The sequence below is a fragment of the Aotus nancymaae genome, unplaced genomic scaffold (genome assembly GCF_030222135.1).
Source record: "Aotus nancymaae isolate 86718 unplaced genomic scaffold, 86718_ANA_hifiasm-v0.15.2.pri h1tg000002l, whole genome shotgun sequence".
Taxonomy (NCBI): Eukaryota; Metazoa; Chordata; class Mammalia; order Primates; family Aotidae; genus Aotus; species Aotus nancymaae.
The window spans coordinates 19,863,196-19,890,884 of record NW_026988413.1 but is presented as its reverse complement, the minus strand read 5'-3'; the positions used below and the strand labels follow the sequence as shown (position 1 = coordinate 19,890,884).

The 27,689-nt window shown below is 37.6% G+C and overlaps 1 protein-coding gene across 4 annotated transcripts in view; it reads right to left on the bottom strand.

Moving 5' to 3' along the window:
* The window catches only part of DGKI (diacylglycerol kinase iota), a 445,642-nt gene that overhangs the window by 102,734 nt on the left and 315,219 nt on the right, over window positions 1-27,689 (bottom strand). For all 4 annotated transcript variants that reach the window (XM_064373122.1, XM_021674149.2, XM_064373130.1 and 1 more), the window contains one exon: window positions 22,210-22,310. In XM_064373122.1, coding sequence (XP_064229192.1) covers window positions 22,210-22,310 — 101 coding nt within the window. The remainder of the gene's footprint in view (window positions 1-22,209; window positions 22,311-27,689) is intronic.

Here is a 27,689-nt window from a genome sequence, read left to right as displayed (position 1 = left end):
ATGTGAAGTTATCTCGTTTTGAAATTGAACAGTACTGGGGACAAAGGGAAGAATCAACTTATAGAAAGGAAAAACCAGATCATATACAAAGGATTAAAATTTGGAATGTTTTCAAACTTCTCTAAGGCAACTATACAGTAAGGAAGACAATAAAACAAGGCCATCAAAGTTCTAAGACTTACACATAACCCAAATTATCAAACAAGTGCAAGAGTTAAATGAAGGACCCATCCTCTATCAAGAAGCTACTGGATTATCTGCCCCACTAAAGCTGAATTTGTAGTAAGAATGAATGTTATATAAAATATATTAATACTATATCACCCTCCTGATGTGCTCTGCCTGAACCTATTCGTGAGAGCAAGAGTTAGATCATAGTGAGGCAGAAAAATTCAAGGAAGCCCGTTCCCTATGATAATATTTTCATTTGATATCTAGAACTCAACTTAACACCTGCCAAGGACTGCCCAGGAACAGCCATTACCTTCTCCACTAAGTTCTCTCAGAATGAATTTATGTTGCACTCTCAGGAAAACTGAAGCCAGACAATGAACTAGAGACTCATTTCATCTTTCTTGGGAACCTTAAGCTAAAAGTGAAAGCATCACCTTTTCTTTATACAGAGGGATTTAGGTTTGCTACTTAGTTTTTCAAAACCACTCAATATGTGGTTTAGGGATTCATATGTTGGTGGTAAATATATACATCAAGAGAATGGCAAATACAATGAGAATAGTAGTTATCCCAGCAGAACAATGAGGGGTGGTACCTGTTTTGTTTCTTAATCTAAGTGGCAGGTACACTGGTGTCTATTTTACTATTAATCTATCAATCTGTGTATTGTATACACACATTGTGATGATTAATTTTACATGTCAACTCGACTTGGCTAAGGGACACTCAGATAGCTGGTAAAACACAATTTCTCGCTGTGTCTGTGAGGGTGTTTCCAGAAGAGATTAGCATTTGTATCAGTGGAGCCAGTAAAGAAGGCCCACCCTTAAGTGTCATCGTGTCATTCAATCTGTTTGGGGCCTGGATAGAACGAAAAAGGTAGAATAAAAGTGAATTCTTTCTTCTTGAGCTTGGAAATCCGTCTTATCCTGCCCTATGACATCATAGCTCCTAGTTCTTCCAGGACTTACTCCAGTGATACCCATTCAGGCTCTCAGACTGGAAGATATACCATCAGTTCTCCTGGTTCTCAGGTCTTTGGGCTTGCACTGATTTACACCACTGGCTTTCCTGGTCCTCCAAGTTTCAGATGGTATCCTGTGGGACTTCTTGTCCTCTATAATTGCATGAGCCAATTATCATAATAGATGTACTGTTACATATCTATATATCCAGTTGGTTTATTTCTCTAGAGAACCTGGACTAATACACACAGATATGAGGACATAGGGAGAAGGCAGCCATCCGTAAGCGAGAAAGAGAGCCTGCACCAGACCCAATCATGCCAGCATCCTGTGCTTGGACTTCCTGCCTCCAGATATGGGAGAAATAAATGTCCGTTATTTAAGCTACCCAGTGTGTAGTATTTTGTTATGGCAGCCCGAGCAGACTAAAACAATGTGGAAGCTTCGACAAATTCCAGTACAGAAGCAGGAACTGTACTGTGGAAGTAACTGGTGATACTAAGCCCTGAGAAAATTATATTACCAATTCCCCCTTTCCAGCCAAAATAAGTCCTGCCATGGCACCCCTCTAAGGCTTCACCCTGACCTCCATTAACCCCCTTTCCCTATTTCCTGTTTGTTTAAATGTCTCATAATCCAGAATGTGATTAAATTAATTGGTTGAGAAATCCATTATACATTTTACATGTGCATGCTCTGGATTTTATGTTTGAAGTAAAATGCCCACAGGTCATACTAATTAATTTTGTCTTCTATACTTGAAGTTAGACTACTTGAACTTGTTATGTAAATTTATGCCAAATGATACATAAATTAAAACTATTCACCCTCAGCAAATTCAAAATCTTCTAGCAACCAATCCACAATTGTACTCTTATATTCATTAAAAAAACTTTTAAGGTCTATATACACCAAGAGAAAACATAACAAAGTGTAATTTCTAAAATATATATTTCACCACAGATTGTAAAGAGCCAGGTAATAAATCAAGCTCAGGTACCCTATATATGAGACTGAATTGCCCAAAGCTTTAAAAAACAATGTTATTAAAGGTTACAATAAAAGGTGCCTAGAGTTGTTTCTTAAGTTAGGTTTTTATTGGTACATAATTTTAAATATTTATCAGATACATGTGATATTTTGATACAGGTATACAATGTACAATGATCAAACCAGGGTAATTAGACAATCTATCGCCTCAAGCATTTATCACTTCTTTATGTTGGAAGCAGTGCTAGTCTTCTCTTCCTACTATTTTTAAATATGCAAAAAATTTTTAATAACTACTGTCACCCTACTATGCTATAGAACCATAAAAGTTATTCCTTCTATCTATCTGTATTTGCATATCCATTTACCAAACTCTCTTCACTTCCCTTACCCTTACCCTTCTGAGTCTCTGGTAATCACTACTCTACTCTCTACCTTCAGGAGACTGACTTTTTTAGCCCCTAGATATGAGAGAGAACATGCCATATTTGTCTTTCTGTGTCTGGTTTATTTCACTTAACATACTGTCCTCCAGTATTGTTGCTGTCAATGACAGAATTTTCTTCTTTTTATGGCATAATGATAATCTAGTGTGTATATAGACCACATTTTCTTTATCCATTCATCCATTGATAGACACTTAGGTTGCTTCCGTATCTTGGCTATTATAACTACTGCTGCAATAAACTCAGGCATGCAAATCCTCTTCCATACTGATTCCTTTCTTTTGTACGTACACATACCCAGCAGTGCGACGGCTGGATCATATGGTCAATCTATTTTTAGTTTTTCTGAGGACACTCCATTATGTTGTCCATGGTGGCTATACTAATTTACATTCTAATCAACAGTGTAGAGCTTTAAGAAAACTTGAATCAGTTGGTATGATGCAAAAGACAGCCTAATAATTTCCTCAAGTGAATTAATTATTTGTTGAAGAAAGTGAAAAGACCCTTGTAGACCACCTCTGAGGTAAACTGTCCTACCCAGGGATGTCTAAAGCAATGTTTATTCTGGCACAACCTTCAGCACAGCACCTTTGTGCTGAATTGTGTACAGGCCAATGAAAACTTGCAATAGATGGGAATCTGAGGTTAATGTCCATGCCAACTGTGTGAGCTCCCAGGGGCCGAATTGAGCTAGGATCACTTTTCCTGGGCCCAGCTGCTTGGAGCCTGATATGGCTTGGCTCTGTGCCCCCACCCAAATCTCATCTTGTAGCTCCCATAATTCCCATGTGTTATGGGAGGGACCTGGTGGGAGATGAATGAATCATGGGGGCAGGTCTTTCCCATGCTGTTCTTGTGATTGTGAATGGGTCTCACAAAATCTGATGGTTTTAAAAATAAGAGTTTCCTCGCACAAGCTCTCTCTTTGCCTGTCACCATTCACATAAGATGTGACTTGCTCCTCCTTACCTTCCCCCATGATTGTGAGGCTTTCCAGCCATGTGGAACTGTTAGTTCTCCATTAAACCTCTTTCCTTTGTAAACTGCCCAGTCTCAAGTATATCTCTATCAGCAGTGTGAAAATGGACTAATACAAAGCCTAAGCCTGGGGTTCAAAGAAGTAGCATTGAGAGAAGAATCAGGGTGGCTGAAGTAATTTATTTTCTTACGTGAGTGAATCATACTCAACTCTTCTGGAAAAGCCAGATAAGCTGGAACAGACTTCCATTACCTGTGACCTGGGAGTATGATCAAATACATGTGATAGTAAAGATACATACTTGCGCATCATGTTGCATAGCATGTGTCATGTGATAAACTTAGGGGTGTGGAATCATATGGATGAACATGAAAATGATTATACTGATACATGATATCAAAAAGGAGGGGAAGGAAGAGAAAAAGAGGAAAAAGAAGAGGAGGATGGAGGAGGATGAAGAAGAAAGGAGAGGAGGAGAAAAGGGAATGGAGGGCAAGGAGGAAGGAGAAAAAATAACCTACATGATTCACGAAAATAATGTACCAGTGTTAGTGTGTTATTTAATTTTTGCCACAGTCCTGATAGGTGGATAGCATTATTTCTATTTTTAAAACGAGGAAACTGAGTTTCAGATAGATAGCATGCCCTAAATGTTACAATTGCTAAATGGAACAACCGCTTTCAACCTAGGTTTCTCTTACTCAAGAGCCCCTGTTCTGAATTATTCCTACTATCCATTGAACTTGGGTCTCACCGAAGGATGGAGTTTCTACTAGCTTTCAACACTGAGCTCAGAGAAGTGAAGGCGAAAACCAGTGACAGGCTGACCAGCAGCTGAGGATGGAATCATGAGTCCCATATGTAGAGCTCCACAAGCACTAAGCAAAGGCTGTGAACAGGGAGGAAACAGACTCAAGGTAAACATCTCCATTCCTGGACAAAGGAACAGAACCATGAGACTCAGAAACTACCAGTGAAGTCAGACACATTCTCATGAACATACTTGAAAGATTCCCTATTCCTCTCCTTTTCCAATAGGCCAGATTCAGATGAACTTATAGACCATCACTCAAGAGTATCAAAACTGTTGACAGCCTTGCTATAAAACCTTGTCTGTAATTTAGGGGTCACAGAATTAAAGTAAGTGTTGCTTACTTTACAAAGAAATGTAACTATACAATGGTGAGCAGACGCTAATTATTATTGGGACAGTAACGATAACAAGAGTATCTCAGAATTCAATCAAGATTGTTACAGAAAATCACTATGACTTGTTTTGCTATTAAAATCCTTACATTAGAATTTCCAATACTGAACTGAAGATCTGAATGACAGTTAACACAAACTAAATATATGGCAAAACCCACGTTCTCACTTGAGGTGTCAAAAGTTCATGACATCAGATGCACAAGATATTCAAAGGTGTTTCCAAAGGATTTTTGATACTGTTACTAACTATTATTAGTTTTCAGTCTGGTTAGCACGTGATATTACCAATTTGGTAGTTTGCTCTGGTACTTATTCTCATACCATTCATTTTAATGTTTAATTATCCTTGGTAAATAACTATATTCAGTAAAATTATAATTCCAGACACTTTTGATTATTTTGATTGCTCAATGAGTTTAGTTTGCCCTTGATTCTTTTGCAATATAGTATGTAAAGGTCTAATGTACTGAGGAAGATCATATTACCTACCCCACTGGGTTATTGTGAAGATTATGCCCTTTCCTGTAAAAAAAAAAAAAAAAAAAAAAAATCCTGTATTCACTCCTCTAAGCTTTATTTAATTCATCACTTTTACCCTTAATTCTATTATCAACATGTACTGCCCTTTCATAAATTCCCAAACCAATTTTGGCAGACTATATGTGAGAACTTTTCATAGCAGATAATGTGTTGCACCAAAGTCTCTAAAGGGTAGAGTCTAAACCAAAGCAGGTAAATAGAAGAATCAACCACACCTACAAGGAAATGAGGGGAATCACAGCCGCCTGCTTTATGACACCAGCAAAGGCCCTAAGAGCCAAAGCAGAAAGAGCCACCTTTCATGCTAAGTCCACATGAAAGTGATAATGGGATTTATAAAAAGGGAGAAACCTCACAGCAGTTAATTCATTCTCTGCAACATACCACGATGTGTTCAACAAGAGGTCACTGTGGAAATAAAGAGCTGAGAGCTCAGCAATTTTTTTAAAAGATGTAATTATCTGACATTTTTGCTATTACAGTGCAATTCCTGTTAAAATAGACTTGCAGCTATATGAAGCCATTTACCTATTCAAAGCACAAATAAACTACCTTCAATAGGATCATTAAAAGAAGGTGTGATAGAGAAAAGCTTCTCAGAAACCACAGGGTTTGTAAAGATTGGTCTTTAAGTTTTAAATATATATATATATATACACACACACACACATACACACACACACACACACGTATATGTATATATACACATGAATTGTAGAGGCTTTTTAAAATAGGTTATCACCTTCTGAAAAGAACAATAAATATAATCACAGAATTAAAAAGTCAGAAAATAGGAAAAGGCAATGAACAATGTGGTAAACCATTAAAATATAGATAGTAATCTTAGAATAAATTTATGTTGTGTTAACACTGTGCATATACACATTTTAAAAACCTGACAATTCCTTAAGCATCAATTTTAGATTTACTGACATAATCAATAGAGTTTATACAAGTACTTGTTATCATTTAATCAACCTATACATAGTATTAAGAAACCAACAGCTTTAAAAAAAAACTCCTGAGAAAATAATATAGAAATAACATAGGAGAAAAGCCAGATAAGCTTGGTATGGCAAAGACATTTTAGATACAACACCAAAAGCATGATCTATGAAAAAAAAAAAGGTGAAGTCAGACTTCATTAAAATGAAAACTTCTCTGTGAAAGACAGTGTTAAGAAAATGAAAACTTAGCCACAGACTGGGTGAAAACACTTTGCAAAACACTTATCTGATAAAAGACTGGTATCCAAAAAATACATAGAGCCCATAAAACCCAAAAATAGCATTAGGAGAAATACCTAATGTAGATGATGGGGTGATGGATGCAACAAACCACAGTAAACCATATGGCACACGTATACCTATGTAACAAACCTGCACGTTCTGCACATGTACCCCAGAACTTAAAGTATAATAACAAAGAAAAAGAAACATGTTACCTCTGCCTAAAATTTTTAAAAAATGGGCAAAAGATCTAAATAAATATCTGACCAAAAGAAAATACAGACAACAAATATGTACCTCCAAAGATGCTTAACATCTTCTCTCAACAGAGAATTGCAAATTAAACAACAAAGATATCACTAGGCATCTAATAGAATAGCTAAAATTAAAAAAAAAAACAAAACAAAACTAACACCACCAAATGCTGGTGGGGATGTGGAGCAATATGAACACTCATTCACTGCTGGTGGAAATATGAAATGGCACAGCCACTTTGGAAGACAGCTTGGCAGTTTCTCACAAAACTAAACATATTCTTACCATGCAATCTAGCATCAGGCTCCTTGTTATTTACACAATGGAGTTGAAAATTATGTCCACATAAAAAGCTGCACAAGAATGTTTATAGCATCTTTATTCATAATTACTGAAACTTGGAAGCAACCGTGATGCCCTTTGGTAGGAGAACAGACAAACTGTGGTATGCCCAGATAGTGGAGTATTATTCAACAATAAAAAGAAATGAGCTATCAAGCAAAGACAAGACACGAGGGTATTTTAAATGAATATTGCTAAGTGAAAGATGCCAATTTGAAAAGGCTACATAGTGTATAATTCCAATTATGTGAAATTTTGGAAAAGGCAAAAACTATGGTGACAATAAGAATCAGTGGTTGCTAAGGGCTGGGGAGAGGAAGGGAGAAATGAAAAGACATAACACAAGGTATTTCTTGTGAAATATTCTGTATGATACAGTAATAGTGACTCCATGTCATTCCACATTTGTGAAGACCCATAGAGTTATATGACACAAGAGTGAATCCTAACGTAAACTACAGGCTTAGTTAATAATCATGTATCAGTACTGGCTCATCAATAGTAACAAATGAACCACCCTAATGCAAGATGTTAATAAAGGGGAGAACTGTGTGTGGACAGGTTGGGCTGTGGGAGGGTTGAGAGGATATATGAAATTATCTGTACTTTCTACTAAATTTTTCTGTAAATTTAAAACTGCTGGAAAAAAAACAGTCTTAGTTTAAAAGAAACAGAAAAATCAAGAGAAAAGGAAAAGAAACTGTTCTGAGTTTCCTATAGACACTTAATCTAAAGGAAATGTAATACAGGAAGATGCAAAGACAAGTGGAATCTTTCTTTTTACCTCATTAGTTCCAAATGTGCCAAGCTTATCAAGGAACTACAATTCTTACTTTATGGCTGATAATAATTAGATAGAATGGGTTTGCAATACAGTATTTCAATCCAATTTTTTTCCTGCTGTGGTAACAGGTCTGTTTTACAACCACCTGTCATCATTAACTTCCCACTGCTCACCTGGAACCAAGGGGTACAACTAATAGGCATATTAGCACTCAAAAGGAAACATAACATCCCAAGAAATTTATACTTTGCCATGCCATGCCATGCCTGGAACCTTTCAGCAGTTTCACAACTCCTAGTCCTTATGATTAAAAGTAATTGTAAACATTGGATTCCCTAGCTTGAGCTAACCCAGGTCCTGTTGATAGTTAATTAAAAACGTCACCTGCGGCTGGGCACAGTGGCTCATGCCTGTAATCCCAGCATTTTGGGAGGCTGAGGTGGGAGGATCACGAGGTCAGGAGTTCAAGGCCAGCCTCGCCAATGTGGTGAAACCCTGTTTCTACAAAAAATACAAAAATTAGCCGATGTGGTGGTGTGTGCCTGTAGTCCCAGCTACTTAGAAGGCTGAGGCAGAAGAATAGCTTGAACCTATGAGGCCGAGGTTGCAGTGAGCTGAGATCGCGCCACTGCGCTCCAGCCTGGGTGACAGAGCGAGACTCCATCTCAAAACAAAAAAATGTCATCCACAAGATAAAAATAAATTATGTAGTTTTCATTGCATTCTATTCAAGGGTAAGATTTCTGAGTGCTTTCTAGAAACTAACAGTTCTCTAGAAATCTGGGTTTCCAAGTACAGATCAAATTCTGCTTTTCATCATGATAGTATATTACCTAAGAGGGCAACCCAAGGAACATGCAACTCACTTAAAAAAAAAATCCTCTTAAATGCTTATGGCATTCATCATCTTGAATAACAACTCATGGCTTTTATTTTCATTTAATTTGGTAAATATATATTGTATACACAAGGAATTATGCCAGAATATTTTTCATGTCTATCAGTCATTCACTTAATCATTTTAGCAAAAGAATTTTAAGGACTTTCTGGTGCCAGGGACAGCTCTAGTGCCCCAAGTTGGTCACAGAATGTTGAGTAGGACATGGCACCTACCCTCAATGGGTTCACAGAGTTGGGGGAGGAGGGGAGTACATGAAAACATCCAACTGACGGTATCTTTGTAACAGGAATAGGACAGACATGGACTCCACATGTTTAGAATCCAGAAGAGCCACACATTCCCCAAGACCAGACATTGTTCCACAAGGAATCGTGAAGAAAATAAGGTGGTTTGACAAAAGAAACAAGAGTTTTCCAGACAAAGGGAAATTATCTCAGACCGCCCTTATACTCTAAGAAACCACAGCATGAAAAGAAGAAAAGAAAATGTTCAGGAATTTGGAAGGCAGGTAGGTACAGAGTAGAGTAGGGTGAGGCTAAGGCCCGAGGCTTGATTTTTATACTAAGAAGTTGAGACTTTATTCACGAAAGGATGGGTAGATACTAACAGGTTTCCAACAGATGGTGATGGTTCCAGATGTACACTGACCAAAACAGCCTTCATGTTTCCCTCAGCGTGATGGAACTTCAGACAGGTTTCTTCTTGACTAGACGTCCCTGACCACTTGTTTCTTAGAGCATTTACTTTAGCAAACTTTCCATTGTAAATCCTTTCTCTGCCCCTTTGAGATGGATGTAAATCTGCTCCCAGACTCATGCCAAATTTGACAACCCAAGAATGTCTTTCTCCAGGAGCTAGAAGTCATTTTTTTGAAATGTAAACATCATGAAAGACAGTCTCCCTCTCTCAGGCTCCGTGGGTGGCTAAGAGCCTCATTAATTATTCGTAATGAGACCATTAGCAAACACAGATGTCTAATCAGAAGAAAAGGAAAAGAAAAACTCTTCTGAGTTTGTTGTAGACAGATACTTTGCTGATCAGATCATCCTGACATACAACAATTATCAGTACCTATTTCGTTACTCATAGCATTCACACTACTCAGTAAGTCAAAAGGGTAGTGGAAATAAGGAACTAAAAGTAAAACTCAAGGAGGAGAGGCAGGGGACTGGAGAAAAGAAACAAATTCCTGAGGGAGGATGTAAAGACAAGTGGAATCTTCCCTTTTATTTTGTTAGTTCCAAATGTTCCAAGGTTATCAGGAAATTACAATTCTTACTTGATGGCCAATAATAATTAGATACAACGGGTTGGCAATTGATCAACCTCCCCACAACATCCTCCAGTAGTTTTCCACTAGCTCACCCCATTGCCTAAAAATCTCTCACCTTTTTCTTGGACAAAATGTTAGAAAAATCATTGGGAGTAATAGGAAGACAAATTGATGAAAAATAAGGTTAGTGGCTAGAGGATGAGTGAGGATACTAATGTAGTCAATGAGATGAGCAATGGTGAATAGAGGGGTGGCAGGAAAGACAAGAAGGGAAGGGCATATGAGAGAGATATGAAGGCCAAGGAATCAACTCCTCTGTGGTCAATGGGACGGGAAGGGGGAAAAGGAGCAAGAGTGACTGTTGAGTCGTTTTGCATGGCCGTGGGAGTTACAATTTTCTGATACACTTACCTAACGCCATGGACTTGTGGTCTGATGAGCTAGAGAGAGTGAAAAAGAGCAAAGAAAGCAGCAGCAGAAAGAAACTGAGAAAGTAACATAAAATTAAGCAAAAACTGTGATGATGGAGGACAAAGATCACTTATCAATGCCTCAAAGGCAGTTCAATAACATCTAAAATATGAGAAAATGGTTTCTGAGTTAGAATGTGTTATAAACAGAATTGAGAAAAGAAAATTCTGAAGGCTGGAGAACAGAGAACAGAAGAAAGAGAAGGAAAGGGAACACTAACCTCCCCAGGTGCCCATCGAAGCCCAGCCCACAACCCTTCAGGAGTTAGCAACGGATCCTTTCCTTTTTCTTTCCAAATTATCAACATTCAGGACATGGTAAATAGAAAAGCAGAAGTGAGAAAGAAAATCCCAGGAAAAAAAAGGAGATGTTAAAGCCTGGTCTTCTGAACAAAGACAAAAGTTGTCAGGTGGAGCAGGAGATCCAGTCGCAGATGCTGTTAATAATGGCCTGACTTACTTTTGCCTACTTCTGATGACTGTGGTTATCCGGTTATCCAGGAGCAACTATGGGGAGAAGGCCCAAATACCTCTCTTCTAATACACATTAAGAACAAAAGGTCCAGATCAAACAGTGCTATGAAATGTCATCCTCGTCCAACTGAATATGCAAGTTTCATGACAATGATGTAAATGCCTATTTTTGATGAAAATAATTCCATTTCTAAGAAGGTTCCTAATGTTGCATGCAATAAAGTTCTAGTACAACAAGATGATGTATATAATTCCTTGGCACTTATTTCTGGTGTTAAATGTGATACAGGCTTTTAACTGTGAGGTCCTGGTATGCCCTTGACAATGAAAATGAATATTTATAAAAGTCTTAGGTATAGGAAGAACTACTACTGACATTGACTGCCATTGCTCAAGTACTTAGGAGGGAGATAACTTGACAGTGACATTGGAATCTTGGCTACATGGCCAGGCTACCCAAATATATCTGAAAATCAAGATGAAATATTAAATGTCTGAAAGGAAAGATTCATAACCATACCTAAAACTTCAATACTTGAAATGATGATTAGATACACTGGTCCAAATCTCTTTCATAATTTCTGTATCATGCTGTCTTACACTGTAGGGTGATGGGCAAGGTCACCAACAACTAGATGCTGGGGACACATTCAGTCATGCAGCCTGGAATTTCTCAGTTGATTAGATACATGTGGAGAATTAATGACAGAATGATTTTCTAAAATCAGCTGAAGGGCCCCAAGCCTCTTTCAGAAAGCAAAATGAGTAAACAAATTATACATGGACAGCTTCCATGAGGAGATGTGAAATAGGGCAGTTTCAAACAAACACATCTCTAGCAGCTGACAGCCTGGGGACATCTCTAATTCTGCTTATAGGTGACTCCAGGAGACTGGCAGTGGATCAGTAATGCAGGAAACCCACTCGGTTTTAAGAAAGAATGTTCTCCACAGTGTGAACTAGGAAAAGCCTGCAGTTTTTATCCATGTAACTAGTGCATAAAATTGTGGTTCTGAGTCAATCTGCAAAGATGTTATTTTCAAATTAGCTTACACCACTTCTGTCCTTGATCCTGTTTAGTTCAATCAATAGATTGCCCTTATTAGCAAAGGCTACATTTTAACAGTGAAGGAATAAATGAATATATAAGAAATATACATCCTGTTGAGAATCAAACTCTGAAGTTTCCTCTGCTGACTATAGTATCAGAGTAGAAATGACAGCCTGAAATTTAGATGGCTTTGTATTCAGGTTTCCACTTTTGATTTCTCCAATTCTACATGGAGAATGTTTGGCTTGGCAATAATTCATCAGAAAGAACCTTTAAGGAAAGGTCAGCATTCACCTTTTAGGTTTCTACTTTGCTTTACTAATTCAGACACTTCTGAATAATCAACTTGTATTCCAATTCCCCGAATTTGGGACAGAAGAGAAATCGAGTCAAAAGATATAATAAGAGAAAAACTTGAGGGCTAGCGCTCATTTAAACTTAATTTCCAGTACATAGAACAATCTTTGATACATAGTAGGTGTTCAACAGATCGTGATTAAATGAAGAGTCAAATGAATGAACTCAAGGATTTTGGTATAAGGGTAGCTCCTTCCTAGCCTTAGTTCAAAAATTAGGTGCTGAGTTATTAATATATAGCAAGACTCTGCTTTCGGAACTGAAGCACTGCATTCAGATCCATCTTAGGATTGAGGCATTCATTCTCCCAGATGCTGAAAGTTTGCTGACAGTGCACAGCTGAGTCCTTCTCCAGAAAGGATGCTACCTCACTCCAGGTTTATCCCCTTCCAGGGCAGAGCCTGATCTGTACCCAATAAACCTTGCCTCAATTTAGAAAACTCACAATGGCTGTTCCAGGTTCAAAGATCCCTGCGGGCGTCCTTTGTTGTGACATTAAAACTCAACTTCTCCCGCTTCGTGGTCTCACTTTTCTCACCCTGCACAGCTGTGGCTCCCTCATGGAAAATCCCCAAAAAAAACCCTTGCACACAAAACTCAGTCTTATAGTCTGTTTCCCAGGAAACCCAACCGATGACAATAACTATGACCCTAAATTCTTTTAAATTTGTCTCTATAAAGAAGTAGGCTGTATACTAGAAAGTGTCCTGAGTTAAGAGAAAAAATATAATTTCCTATTAAAATCCCATCGCAGCAATGTAACCCTGTGTGAGACAATCTTAAGTGTCCTTGTGATGATTCATGTGGCCAGTGTACAGAAAAGCCCTCTGTAAACCATGAAGCCCTATGCATTTATGGGGTGTTAATATTTATTATAAAACATGATAGTTGTGACTCTGCAATGGCCAACACTGCACTACTCACACATCAGCAAAATGAATGAAAGTAATAATTTTATACAAAGATCTTAGAAGGAAGTCTTCAAAGGGAAGTCTAACTACCATCTGAGCTTATATCCCAGAGTAATCAACATGGTAAGAGAGCAACCAAATGGACTAGGCTGGTCTAAACTAGTAAGAGTTGGCCATAATTTTGAGTATGTGCTACATAAAATAAACCAGTGAAAAGGGAAAATAATCTTTCTGGCAGAGACTTAAGGATGCACCTGCAATTGATTGCTCTCATTACCAAAGGCTAAGTTTTAACAGTGGAGGAAGGATCAAATATCATCATCAACACTTTAGGCCCATTTCCTTGTCTGAAATCTAACATTATTAACTTCTAATACAGCACAGCTCCAGAGCATGTTTTAATTTCTTATAAATAAAGAAAGCCTTTAGGTCATAAACAGAAATAGATGGCAAAGAAGTTTATATTAAAAATAAGATCATATTTCGGCCCAATATTCCCCTGGTATCAGAGTCCTTTAAAATTAGAAAGACATAGAGTAGGCTCATCTATAAACCAAGACAGCCAGAAACTAGCAAGTCAGGCTCTATGTGCTTACAAAAAAACCAATGAATTCAATGATCCACTTCTAAAGTAAAGCTCAGCAGTTCTGCCCAACCCTCTCACTGTCTCTCTCCTGAAGCTATTTCAACCCTTCTTTTTTTCCAGAATATTGATACTATCCATTTCCAACTTTCAACTAGTAGGCTTGCTTCTTATTTTACTGAGAAAATAAAAGCAATCAGAATAGAACTTCTATCAGAATAGAACTTCTCCCTAGCACCAAGTACACCAAGCTATCTGTATCCGGACTCATTTTTCTGCCTTCTCTCGCTGTTCCCCCGGGGAACCTACCCCACATTCCTGCCCACAACCTTCCACTGCCCACTAGGTTCTATCTCACCACCTACTCAAATGCACTGCTCCTGCAGTTGGCCCTCTTATGAATCAAGTTCTCTCTTTGGTAAATTGGTCCCACCAGCATACATACCTGCTGTATTATAGTAAAAAATTTTTTAAATCCTCCTTTGATTCTACTATGTTCTTTTCCAGTCATCAACCCATTTCTTTCCTTTTTTTTTTTTTAAAAAAAGAGCCTCCTTTGATTCTACCATATTCTTTCCAGTCATCAACCCATATCTTCCCTTTGTTTTATAGTTAAATACCTTAAAAGGGCAATCTATGCTGAATTATAGTCATGTCATTTAAAGAAAGGGATGTGTTTTGAGAAATGTGTCATTAGGTGATTTCTGCATCGTGTGAACGTTATAGAGCATATACAAACCTAGATGGAATCACCTACTACACACCTAGGCTATATGGTATACTCTGTAGCTCCTAGGCTACAAACCTGTACAGCATGTTACTGTACTGAATACCGTAGGCAATTGTAACACAATGGCATTTGGGTATCTAAAATATCTAAACATAGAAAAGGTACAGTAAAACTGCGATATTGAAATCTCACGAGACCACTGTTGTATACGCAGTCCATCACTGATCACGATGTCATTATGCAGCACACAACTGACCTTTGCTTGATCCCATTTGCACACGAATCATCTCTATGGACTTCACCTTTTTCACTCCACAATCTCAAGAAGCTACTACTAACTACGCTCTACCCCAATCCAACTACCAATTCTTAGTGTGTGTCTTACTCAACCTCTCTGAAATGCTGAGAGCTAAACAGCTTTTATGAGATGTTTTTCTTCTCTTGGATTCCAACGAACAAGCTCTCCTGCTGCTTCTGCAGCTAACCGTAGGCTCTTCCTTGGTCTTTCTCTTTCTTGGTCTCCTTTGCTGAATTCTCTGCATCTTCCCTACCTCTATTTACCAAGTTACTGAGGTCAAAACCTCAGAGGCAACTGAATCATTTTGCACTTTTAGGCATTACAGCTAATCCATCATCTCATCCTACCGGCATTACCTCCAAAATACATCCAGAGTCTAACTGATTCTCTCCAACTCTATTATTTTAACTCCCTCATTCCTACCACCTGTCAACTAGAGTATCATATTAGCCTGGCACCTGCTGTCCTATTTCCATCATTGCAACCTGACAATTCTCTACCTAGTAGCCAAATTTATCTAGAATAAATTCAGGTATGATACACTCCTCAGATAGTTCCAATACCTTCTCATCACACTCTGAATAAAAGCCAAAGCCCTTTCCATGGTCTATACGCCCTCTCCATATGCTGACCCTTCTAAATAACTTTCTGACTCTCCATTCAACTAAGCAGGTTCCAGTCACATGGACATCCCTGCCATTCATTAAAAATACTAAGGATGCTTGGCCTTGGAACTCGCCATTCCCTCTGCCTGGGGATACTCTTCTAGAAATCCACACACGCATCTGCTCTTTCTGTTCTGGCGTCTGTTTAAATGTCATTTCTTCAGAAAGTCTCTGGTTGACCATTTTATCAAAAACAGAATCCTCTTCACTGTTCCGCTTTATTTTTCTTTACAGCACTTGCTGCCATATTGTATTATTTATTCACTTGTCTGTCTCTCCACTGGAGCATAAGCTCTATGAGGGCAAGCACTTTCCAGGGTCCCCATTACTTGAAATACTACTAGAAAGATGATAAGCAGTAAATTAATATTTGTTGAATTTATGAATGGATGTTTTCTTTGAGGTTGGAGGAAGATCTAAAAACAGAAACTTGTCCAACAAGCCTGAGTATGATAAACTAAGTCAAAGTCAGTTTAAATGTAAAAAGACATTTGAAATGGAATCATGAAAGACTGAAATATGAATTTTTACTTATGTTATTAAAGATATTTATATGAAAAATAAGAACTACTTGGAGGAAACAGAAAACACAGTAATTATATAAGCATTCAAAATGCCAGCCCCTCAGACAGTTTGAGTTTTCTGTGCCTCAATTGCTTTATATGTGAAATGAGAATAACAATACTATCTATCACACTGGGACATCAGGAAAATTAAATTACACAATAAGTGTAGAAAAGGCATTTCCTAGCTCTTAGCAATAGTACAATGTGTGTTAACTATTATGATTATTACGTTTTTAATAAAATGATAAATGTAAGATATACACAAGAGATAGGAAAAGACAGTAAAAATCTCAATACAAAACTCTGGGTAAATGTCAAATCATGAAAATAGGAATAAACATAAACATGCTTTCAAAACAGGAAGGACAATGCCCTTCAGAGGTCAAATTGACATCATTTAACTTCTCAGACAGATTTCAAATTGGAAAGCCTACCTCCACCAAACGGAGGCCTAATCTCCACTGAACAGCCCTGTTGCCAACTTGTTAAATGAGGGGGAAAGATTCAATTTTAGATGAAGCTATTGATAGGAAAAAGAAATCAGTGCTTTTAGCAAACTCGTGAAGCACAATGTACTTACATGGTTTTCTAATGCTTATACTCATTATGAATGATGTTGGAGCTTTAAAAACTCTACTAAGGAAACACGCCAGTGAAAAATGTTTAATCCTATGTAATTTCTATAAAACTAAACATTTAGTGTATTATAATTGTTCTTAAGAAATGCCTAGTTTAACTACTGCATTTAGCAGATAAGGAAACAGAAGGCTGAAGAAGACAAATGCATTGCCCAAGGTCATACACCTAATTAGTGGTTAGACTGGCTTTTCTCATTTTTGCTTATATATTTTATCTCTTTCTTTATTATTTAAGTGATGTTTGCTAGAAAAATAGGTACAGAATGTTTATAGCCCCATCACAGTTTTTATCACATTTTTAAAAAACAAAAGAAAGAAAGCTCCAGAAAATCAGGAACTAATCCTGTTTTTTTTTTATTTCCAATCACTGTTTGCTCACAGTAAGGACTCAATAAATGTGTACTGAATAAATTATGTTGTAATGTTGGATTTTCTAGTTTCATCTTTCAGTGACTAACATCTAGTACAGTATGGTATAGATCTAGTATATCTGATATATAACTAATGCAAATATGTAATTATTGAAAGTATAAATGCATGAATGGTTGAATGGCTCCACCATTTTGGCATAGTTAACAAATTCAGTTGAGCTCAAATATGCAAACTGGAAACAATTTTAAAAATCCAGTGATCCACCTCCTCTGCTCCTTTTGAAAGTAGGTTAGACTTAGTGAGGTACTCCTAAAGAATAGAGTAGGGAAGGAGGAAAAATTTTAACTCTATGGTGGAGGAACTTGGCAAATACCACCTTTACCAAATGATCAGGTTAACATCACCAAGGATACCATGTGGATATCAGAGAAGTCTTGACATGATGAGACAAAAAGTGTACACTTCACCTCTACAGTATTCTTCCCAAAAGCCCATAAATCCAGTCTAATTATGAATAAAACAACAGACAAAGCCAGAATGGAGGATATTCTACAGGAAGCAGTAATCCCCCCAAAACTACTAAGGTTATTTAAAAAAAAAAAAAAAAGGAAACGGAAATGGTTACAGATCAAAAGAGACTAGGAAGACATGCCAACTCAATGCAATATGGTATCCTGTTGATTTGATCCTAGGATAGAAATCCTAAAAGCTTAGTTAATAGTAATATAGCAATATTGGTTTCTTTGACAAATACATCATGGCAATGTAAAGTGTTTAGTAATGAGAAAAACTGGGGAAGGAATATACAGAATGCCCTGTATTATCTTTGTAACTTTTTGTAAATCTAAAATTATTCTAAAATAAAAATTTATTTAAAAAGATTCAGTGGTAGATAACAGATGACACACTTAAGAGAATGTATTAGGACTTAAGGAAGAACATTTCAGGTAAATATCCAGATCATCCTATATGGGCATGCAGTATTTACATGCTTCATGGATTTAAGTATCTTGTCATTACAGCAGATGCTTATATGAGTAGACAAAATACAAGTGAATTGGATGATTTAGTTACATTTTCTTCCCATAATCTTTCTGTGATATTTTTGAGTATTTTCAATTCGATTTTTGAAAGTAAGAAAGTGAGTTGGAGGGTGGTGGTGTTTGCAGTTTGAAGTGAGCTGTCTCAAGCCAGGAAGGGTTCTGCATAGAGGAAGTCAGCCTCTATGATCTCCTTTGAGCCTGGCTTTGTGGACTTGCAGACTGTTGAGCAGTGTGACGGCAGGCCCTCTAACACAACAACCACAAGCATCATAGCTACCATTTTCGGAGAGCACGCTAATGTGCCAGACTTCACAACATGGGTTCCATATATGGCATTACATTTAACCCTCAGCACTGAATGGGGTTATAATTATATCTTCATTTTACAGATGAGAGACTTGATCATCAGAGAAATTAAATGACTTTCTCAAGGTTGCAACTGAGATTCAAACACCAAAATTTCTGACTTTTCTACTAAATCACCAAACAAGGAAATTCCATTAGGGCAAATGCTTAACTAAATACCTAGTTAGGATACAATCCTTGTATCATTAGTGTTAACCAAAGTATTGATCTGTTACACATTATACGTTATATACATCCAGATAATACTGAATTATGCTGAGATTATGTATGTAAAAGCATTGTCAAACACTATATTTGATATACAACAAATGTTAATTCCCTGTCCTTACAGACATCTGCTTTCAGTTGGCTCCAACCTGGTTTTTACTGCTTGTATTTTAAACCCTAGGTTTGTGTAAATTATCATGGCCATTTAAAAATGCAGGTAAACTGATGCCCAAAGTGAAGTTTAACCAGTTTGCATAGGAACAGAGTTAAATTTTGGAGAATATCAAGTCATCCCAGATTTTTAAAAAATATATCATGTTAATGAATCTCTTCTGGTGTTGGAAATATAACAGATATTTAAAAACAGATTATCCTTTGCCTAGATTATAGGATTATAAGCTCTATTAAGGACCCACTTGCAAAGTTCATTCTGTTTATGAGAATGACTTTCTGATATCATTATTACAAATTTGCTTTAATTTTTTTTAATATGGTCACTTTCTCTTTCTGTTGTGCCTCTTAAGTTGAATAGACCGTCCCCTCTTGCAAACCACAAACAACTATTATCTGCGGGTTGATACATCCTATACAGTGAGGAAGACTTTTGGTGTCTTACATAAGTCCGAAATTTACCAAAAAGAGCTGAAGGACAGATTGACAAGGACTATCTTTTTCCAGGATATTATTTTAGAAGGATTGTCCCCCAGTGAGATGGGGCTAAATGGAAGAGGGATGGGAAATACCTGAAAGAGCAGAGTCATCTTTCTCTGTGCTAAAATAAGCAAAGCAATTTAAGGCCTGAATTATCAGGGAGCCCTGCATTATGGACAGAAGACGGGCTTTGTTAGATGACAAACATGCGAGCTTATTATCTAATGTGAACAATAAGCAAGATTCTGCTAAACAGTGATGGCAAAGAACCACATGCTGCCCGGAGATATCACTTGGTGTGCCATCAGGAAAGGGAACTAACTTGAAACGCAGTACCACACTACTGCTCTAGCTCAGATTCTGGTGACAATAAATGTGACCTAAGAGAATTCACTCTCTTTGTTCTGGGATGTAGGTCAGAGTACATTCCTAGAGCCCCTTTTATCTAGATGTGTTGTGCAAACTTCATGTAATTAATGCTTCTGAAACAACATTTATTTTGGCATGCACCTCATAGATGAACTTAAACTTGCTTTTGTCTTTATACTCAGTTTGAGCCCTGTCAGCCTTCCACAAATCTGTAGTCTATTTCAAGTTGGAATCAGGCAAAAGAGCAAAGGTTAGTAGAAGTGAATCCAGAATCTCAAAGGCTAAACTTTCCTGAATAACTACAGGTTAGAAGCACCATCACCATATATTAAAAGTAGAATGATTGAGTTGGTCACTTTTACTTCCAATCCTTTGTTTTCTTCAAATCTAAATCTTTGGAATGAGTTTTAAAATCTTTAGAATAACTCCTTTATCCCCTTTTTAAGAATTTCTTTGTTCTTTGGGGTCCCAAAGACACTGATGAATTTATTTGGCTTGCATTTATGCCATTGCTTCCCCTCATTTGACTTAAGAAGTTTCTTCACATAGAAATTTTATCACATATGCTGAGTAAAGCACTTGCTGGAAAATGTCATCTTCTTGGAAAAGCTCAAATCACAATTACCTCCAGCAATGGTGGACAGATAATGCCACAGAAAAGATAGAACAGATAATTGAAAGCTACAGATAAGCTTCAAATCTCATTTCAGCTAAAAATTTCAAATGTGTCCCCACTCCAAACAGAATTTCTTCAGAGTTGATGGTAAGCTGCAAAATATTACTTGAGATCTGTTATCTTCTTTTAAGAACTGTTAGCTATTTGCTTGGAAGCTTAAAACAAGAAAGAACATAAAACACTCTTCTTTATGATAAGTAACCATTAGAAGTCAATTTAATTTACATTGTAGCTATACTCCCCATCGAAAAAATATATGTCCATTACTTTAGGAGTCAAATTAGATTATATGCTAGTCTATCACTTATAAGCTCATTTATATTAGAAAATGGAATATGTTGTTTACAGAAGAAAGAAATAAAGAGGTTTGGCGAATCGCTCCTCCTCCAGCTCAGACTTTCCTATCCAAGGAAATGAGGATAAAGTATGGAAGTGAGAAGGCTGGGGAGAAACTACAAGGTATTGATGTCTAAGGAAAACAACGTAAAGGATTGAGGAATCTGAAGCAGCTGAGAGAATTAAGAAAGAAAATTCACACCAAATTATCTAGTAGGTTCAGTGATTAGACTACCAGGGGTATGGATCCTCGTCTCATGCCGATTCCAGATTGTAGAACCCCCTGTACCCACCCCTAGGATTATCCTTGGACCTCAGAATTTCCATCCACTAAAGCTGACTTCAGATCACTCTCAGAAACCAGAGCTCAGAAGGTTTTCCCACTATTAATCCTGCCAGTTTTAACTATTTTCCTCTTTTACACAGGTAGGCAGGTCTACGCTTAGAGATCATTTGGGGACAGGGTTCATAAGTCTTTGGTTCTATATAAAAGTCATTTCTTTCTATCAGCACCACTGCCTATTCCCTTGGACACCAGTTTTCCTTATCTTCTCTGACTTTATTGCAGTTGACTATCGGCCCCCACAATTATGAAGGAGCCGAGAACCCTAATATCTAACACTCCCATGGTCTTAACTTCTTCTGACTTATTTTAACCAATTACCTCATAAATTATAAGAGATTTAAAACAATGACCAGAATGTAAAAAGTGTCCAGTACATACTGATTGACTAGCGAGATGAACTAACAATTAGCTATGTATTCAAAGAAGCATACAGAAAATGCAAACCTTGAGAAGTAATTCATATATTGACTCAAGTGCATATTTCAAAAATAATGGCACTTGATCATCAATGAATCACTTTGTCATCACAACGTTCCATATCCTGTGGCCCTTCCCTGACATTATATAATAGCATAATATCTAGAAGTGCTGAATGTGCCTCTTTGCCACACCTACGTGAAGAATGAGGGAAGTGTTTGATAATGCAGTCTCCAAGAAGAGACTTGTGCTGTCTCAAGAGTTTTCTGGATGGTGCTATACCACCGGTATCATCAATTTTTTTGCTTTCCTCATTTCAGGCAAATCTGAGACTAAAGTGGCGAATAAGCCAAGAGATCCTGACTTGGCATCCACAGCTGAATGATTTTATTTGGCTGCTTTCCTTTTCCAGTTCCTTTTTCTGTAGCCCATACATTATCACTTGGAGCTCACATGTTACTATGTTTCACTTCACTTCTCTAACCATGATTTTTCAGGCACAAGGATAAATGAATCTACCCATCAAACCCAGGAAGATCAACAAGCTGAAGATAAGCTGATTGCATGAAATCAATTAGGCACTTCCAACTTACAAGCTTCCCGGAGTTTCTCTTTGTCATAGTGGAATCCTTCATAGTCTTGTAAACTGATTTTGTTCACCCGGATCCTCAGACGATCTGGGACAGACTGGGGACTGCAAAACAAGAACCGAGTGGTCAGATACAAATGGGAGAGCGGAATTGGTAGCCATGCACCTTGAGGACTAAGGGCAATATTGTCTCTTCATGTTTAGAAGGAAGAGTTCACATTCAAACGGGAAAGGGGGGTTCCTTACCAGAATTCTACAATTATCTAGAGAACACTTCTCCAGAAACCAAACGTTTCTGGAATTTATATAGGAATGTGGAAATATGCAGAAAGAACATTTGGAGACCACTTTTATACCATACTTTCTATTGATTTTTTAAAAACATTTAATAAGACCATGTGTTTGTTACATAATAAATTAGATTCAGCGAATCTGAAATGGTGGGATGTGGAGTGGAGCTGTAAGAACCACAGGCAAATATGCATATTACAATGAGACACGGTTAGTGGCAGTCTGACCCTCAGAGAGATGGAAAAACTGTTTTTGAAAAGCAGACCACGAGTCCAGAAGGCACAGGGTGGAGACTGAAGTAGCTCTACACAGCTCAATAGCCTCTGACAGCACCTCTCAGTCAAAGCATATTACAGTATACACCACTTGTGATGGTGCCTCTGAGCATTCCAAAATGAAGAAAAATGTTTAAATATGTACAGTGTCCTTTCTGTAGGAAGAGAATTAACTGTGTAACTCATTTTAAAAGAATTCAGCGCATACTGGTTCCAGACACATATTAAACAATAAAATGGTGCAGTATCAAACTTTCTGAACACTCTATTCATTCCCCAAAAGCCTATAACTCAACTCCTTGGACTTTTTAAGTGATATTTTGAAAGTAGTTTAAGCTTGGATATTAGTTGAGTGGAATAATTTGGTTTTCACCCCCACAATGGATTGATACATTTCTTCAATATATTAATATAACACAACACCTACTTGTCTTTGAATGCTACCTTATACTGGGATTTCATTGGTTGAGAGGTTTGTTTCTCATTTTTTACATTAAATGGTGATAAAAGTCACCACTGACTAAAGTCATTGACTAAAGTAGAAAGAATGGCATTATTCTTTAATTTGATCCTGTAAAGGAGGAAAGGGAAGGAAAGAAGGAAACAGAAATAAAATAGGAAAAAGAAAAAGAGAGGGAGAGAGGAAGAGAGGAAAAGAGGGAATGAGGCAAGGAAGGAAAACAAGAAAGATAAGAAAGAACAGATGAAAGAAGGGAGTAATATGTCTACAATATTAGGACACCTCTCTCTACCTTCACTTCAAACACACACACGCAGAAACGCAGACACACACCCATTTAATTTCACTAAAACTCTGGAAGCGGGACTGAAAAAATAATGTAATCTCATTTTGTAAACCTCCTTTGTCTAAAACCTCATTTTAGTGCAAAGTACAGTAACTCCCTCCATATGGAATCCCACTTTACTCACCCAAAATAACACATACATATCGAACTATAGATACACATGAGCACACTCACACATGGTGCGTACCTCACTCACACACACACACACACACACACACACACATATACACAAACCGAGATTTAAACTGTGGCTATTTTAAAGTGTAGATATATGTGCACAAATTCTAGAGAGATGGTTGACAGGTAAAAATGTCTGAGGTTCACTAGCCTAACACACAATCAGTATAAAACTACAGAGATGGATATTTCTGGTGAAAATTTGAAAAGACAGATTCAACAGGTATATTGATCCATCACTCAAAGTGTGTTTGTTGGGTGCTTGCTTTGTATTACCATTGTGCTGGATATCAAAAAGGTATTGACGAATAAAGCCGGAGCATTTAAGTTGTGAGGGAAGCTATAGCTTGACAGTATGTTTGCAGATACAGACCTTCAGTTAGAATAGACCTTGAATATAATAAAAACTCACAATATTATTTACAGGTAGGGAAACTGAGGTTCAGAAAGGTGAAGTGATTTTAAGGTTACATAGCTATTAAGTAGCAGTGCAGAATGCAAAGCCTTGGACCCTTCACTCATCAATTTCATGTTCTTTCTCTGCTTCTATGAGAAGTTCAGACTCTCTTGTCAATGGATAAATACCAAGAATCCTATGGATTTGACAGCAAAGCTATAAAGTCTGGATTAGCAGAGTTTGATGATCTCTGTGTGCTGCTCAGACTTCTTTATCAATAAACAATCATCAGGCAGGGTGGTCAAGTAAACAAGAGAACACTGGGTAGAAAGTACAAATCAATGTGTAGGTCTTTATTCATTTAGAGGGAAGTGTGGCATCAACATGCTGTGAAGTGGAAAAAAGGTCATGAATAACCATTATGGCATAAGCTCCTTCATATAAACTGTGGACATTAGGAGTTTGTATATGCAAGAAAAGTGCATGGAGAAATGGCCAACAAGCTGTTGCAAGTGGTTATCTCTGTGTGGTAGAAACTGGGGATTATTTCACATCGAGAATAATTTTTAAAGAACTAATACAGTTATTTTAAAAGCATGTCCATGTGTAAACAAATGATAACTCAGGACAAGAATAAAAATAAGGCCCATAGTAAAGAGTGTTAGGAATTAGATGCAAATAGGGAAGAAAAAATTTATGCGATTAACAGAGTGACCACATAGTGTTCACAACAGATTTTTATCCCCAAATTAAGCGGATCTGGTAATCCTTTTATTTCCAAGTTCACTCAATTGATCTGCAATGATTGTGATTAGAAAATATTCTCCTGAACACATAGCAGATAAGGGGGAAGCTGGAACCATAGAATGTAGTGGCCTATCAGACTCTAATAGAAGTTGGGGGACAGAGGTTGAATGCACTCTACCTAAGCAATTTTTTGAGATAACAGTAAACCTATGGCAGTGGGCTTCAGTCTTCTCTGCTGCGCTGGAGGTGTCAGGACTAAGACCTCACTAGAGCAGTAGTTGCAAATGGGAAATGAGATTTGGAGAATGACTGATGACCAGTTCCCACATCCGCCTTCCTGGAGTTCCCTAAAGTGGGGCATACCAGTGTGTATCACCTTTCTCAAAGCCCATAAAGTGGCTGCTCCCTGTCCACACGCATCTACCTCCCAGGTTCTCACCTACACCCTCTGACTCCAACCCGTGCACTATTGTCTCCTTAACCTCTGGCCACCCACCACTCTTCCCTAACTTCCAGGGGGCACACTATGGCATACAACAGACACTATCATTTGAATCAAACTTTACAGATCCCAAATGAATTCACATATGATCTCAGTTCATCTCCAGAATGATCAACTAAACAAGACAGAAGAAAACAAAGACTCTCACTAATTACCGCTTAAGACTTTTTTCCATCCATCTTCCTAAACCTTCACTCTCTGCTCTCAGCACCCATCTTTCCCCAACAACCTACAACACTTCCCACTTTCCCACTAGCAGCAGCTTCCTTCAACCCAGTCTTTTGAGCAGGATATCTGTTTTTTTTTTTTTAATCTCCTATCAAAATATATCCCAGTTGAGACCCATCAGTAAATTTTGGGGCATTAGACCCTAGGGTCCATAATGGAAAACCTTCTTGAATCATTTGCAACCCTGGTGTAAACAGCAGGTATGTGAAGCAACACAGCAAAGTGGTGAGGAGCTCAGGTTCCAAGTCAGATTGCCCAGATTTGAAGTAAAGTTCTTCCAGTTCCTAGTTAATCAGGAAACTCTGTGCTTCAGTTTCCTCATCAGTAAAGTGGAGATGATAACAATATCCAACTCACAGGCATATTAAGAGAATTAAATGAGTCTATTCGTGTGATATGCTTAGTGAAATGCCTGGCACATTGTCAGTGCTCAATAGATATTAACCGTTATCATTATGATAAATATTCTGAAAATTTCTCTCCTACATAAGGTTCTGATTAATAATCAACAGTATTTGCTGCTGCTTCCAGGTATTGGAAGATGTTTAGAGCACATAAAGGAACCTCTCTAAACATATCTGACAAGGTGCTGGGCTTCCTCTGAGGGAAGATTGTCTAGCTGGGCTGGTGGCATGACATTTTACACTTCTGGGTCCTCTTACACCTGGTATTTTAAAAGGCCAACTAAAAACATGAAAACAGACAGCTAGAACATGGGGGAGTGGGGGGATGTGCATGGAGATTAAATAAAAGCCAAGTAATTCAATTTCATACCTTTATGTCAAAATATATTAGTATCCTATTAATGGCTGACTGAAGGTAGAGGATGACAAGGCTGTTCTTTAGAGTCTAGGGAATAGCACTGTCATTAGTTTGCTAACATTAAATTTTGTCTGTGAAGTTAGTAGAGCATAGAAGAGACAACGTGGGTGGGTAAAAATAAATTCACCTTCCTGCCAACATCTGCCACAAGCTACTGCCATACTGATTAGGATCAAAGGTTCCAAACTGGGCTTCCATGGAGCATCTCAAACTCCCTAGAAGGGATTCAGCAGTCTGTGAATTCCCTTTCATATTGCGTTAGTGACCTCAACCTGTCACCTTAGTGAGAAGGAGACAGGTTGAGGTCACTGTGATTGAGATCCTTATGCAGAATGGAAGTTAATGGCTCTGGATTTAATTCCCAAATGTCTCCTATGAACACCTTCTCAAGAACCATAATAAGAGCACTTGTTGAATCACTCAGGTGGGTTTCCAGTAACCTCCATACCACAGCTTTCAACATCCATATACACACCTTTTACCCTGAGACGTTGGAAGGGAGGTGGACTGACATTCCATCAAGATGACTCCCTGAACACTCACTGCTCTTCAATGTACACCTAATTCTTACTATTCTCTGCTCTCCTGTAGATGTTGCCAATAGCTTCTTTTGCAATTATTCCCATGTAGAATTTCAACCCATCAGAGTCATACTTCTCCCTAGTACCCTCAAATGTCTTCCTCCTTTTGATCAATTTCTTTAGTACACACTATTCCTCTCAGACTGATAAGAGATGCCTCTCATCCAATCTCCCACCCAGGCCTAATCTCTCCATGGATAAAGTGGATGAGCTGAGTGTTTTGGGTTCTCCAGAATCACTTTTAAACCATGGACCCCACGTAACTCATTCTCTCATTGGAAACATGAATTCCATAGGAGTGATATCCTTTAATATTAAGACATAGCAAGTGGGTAAAGCAAGATGTATCGTCAGAAAAAATTTAGTTCCAATCTAATTGGTCAGAACTCTAAAGTACTTTCTTCAAACCATTTTGTGATCTGAAAATGGGACTGATAATAGAAATGTAGTGAGCACTAAATGAGACATATATAAGGTGGTTAGCACCTCCCTGGGAAATAACAAGTGGTCAAAAATAATATAGTTGTTGTTACTATTATTATCACCCTAGTTCTTCTGCAGTTTCCACAAGCCATATATATATATATATATATATATATATATATATATATATATATATATGTGTATATATATATATATATATTTTTTTTTTTTTTTT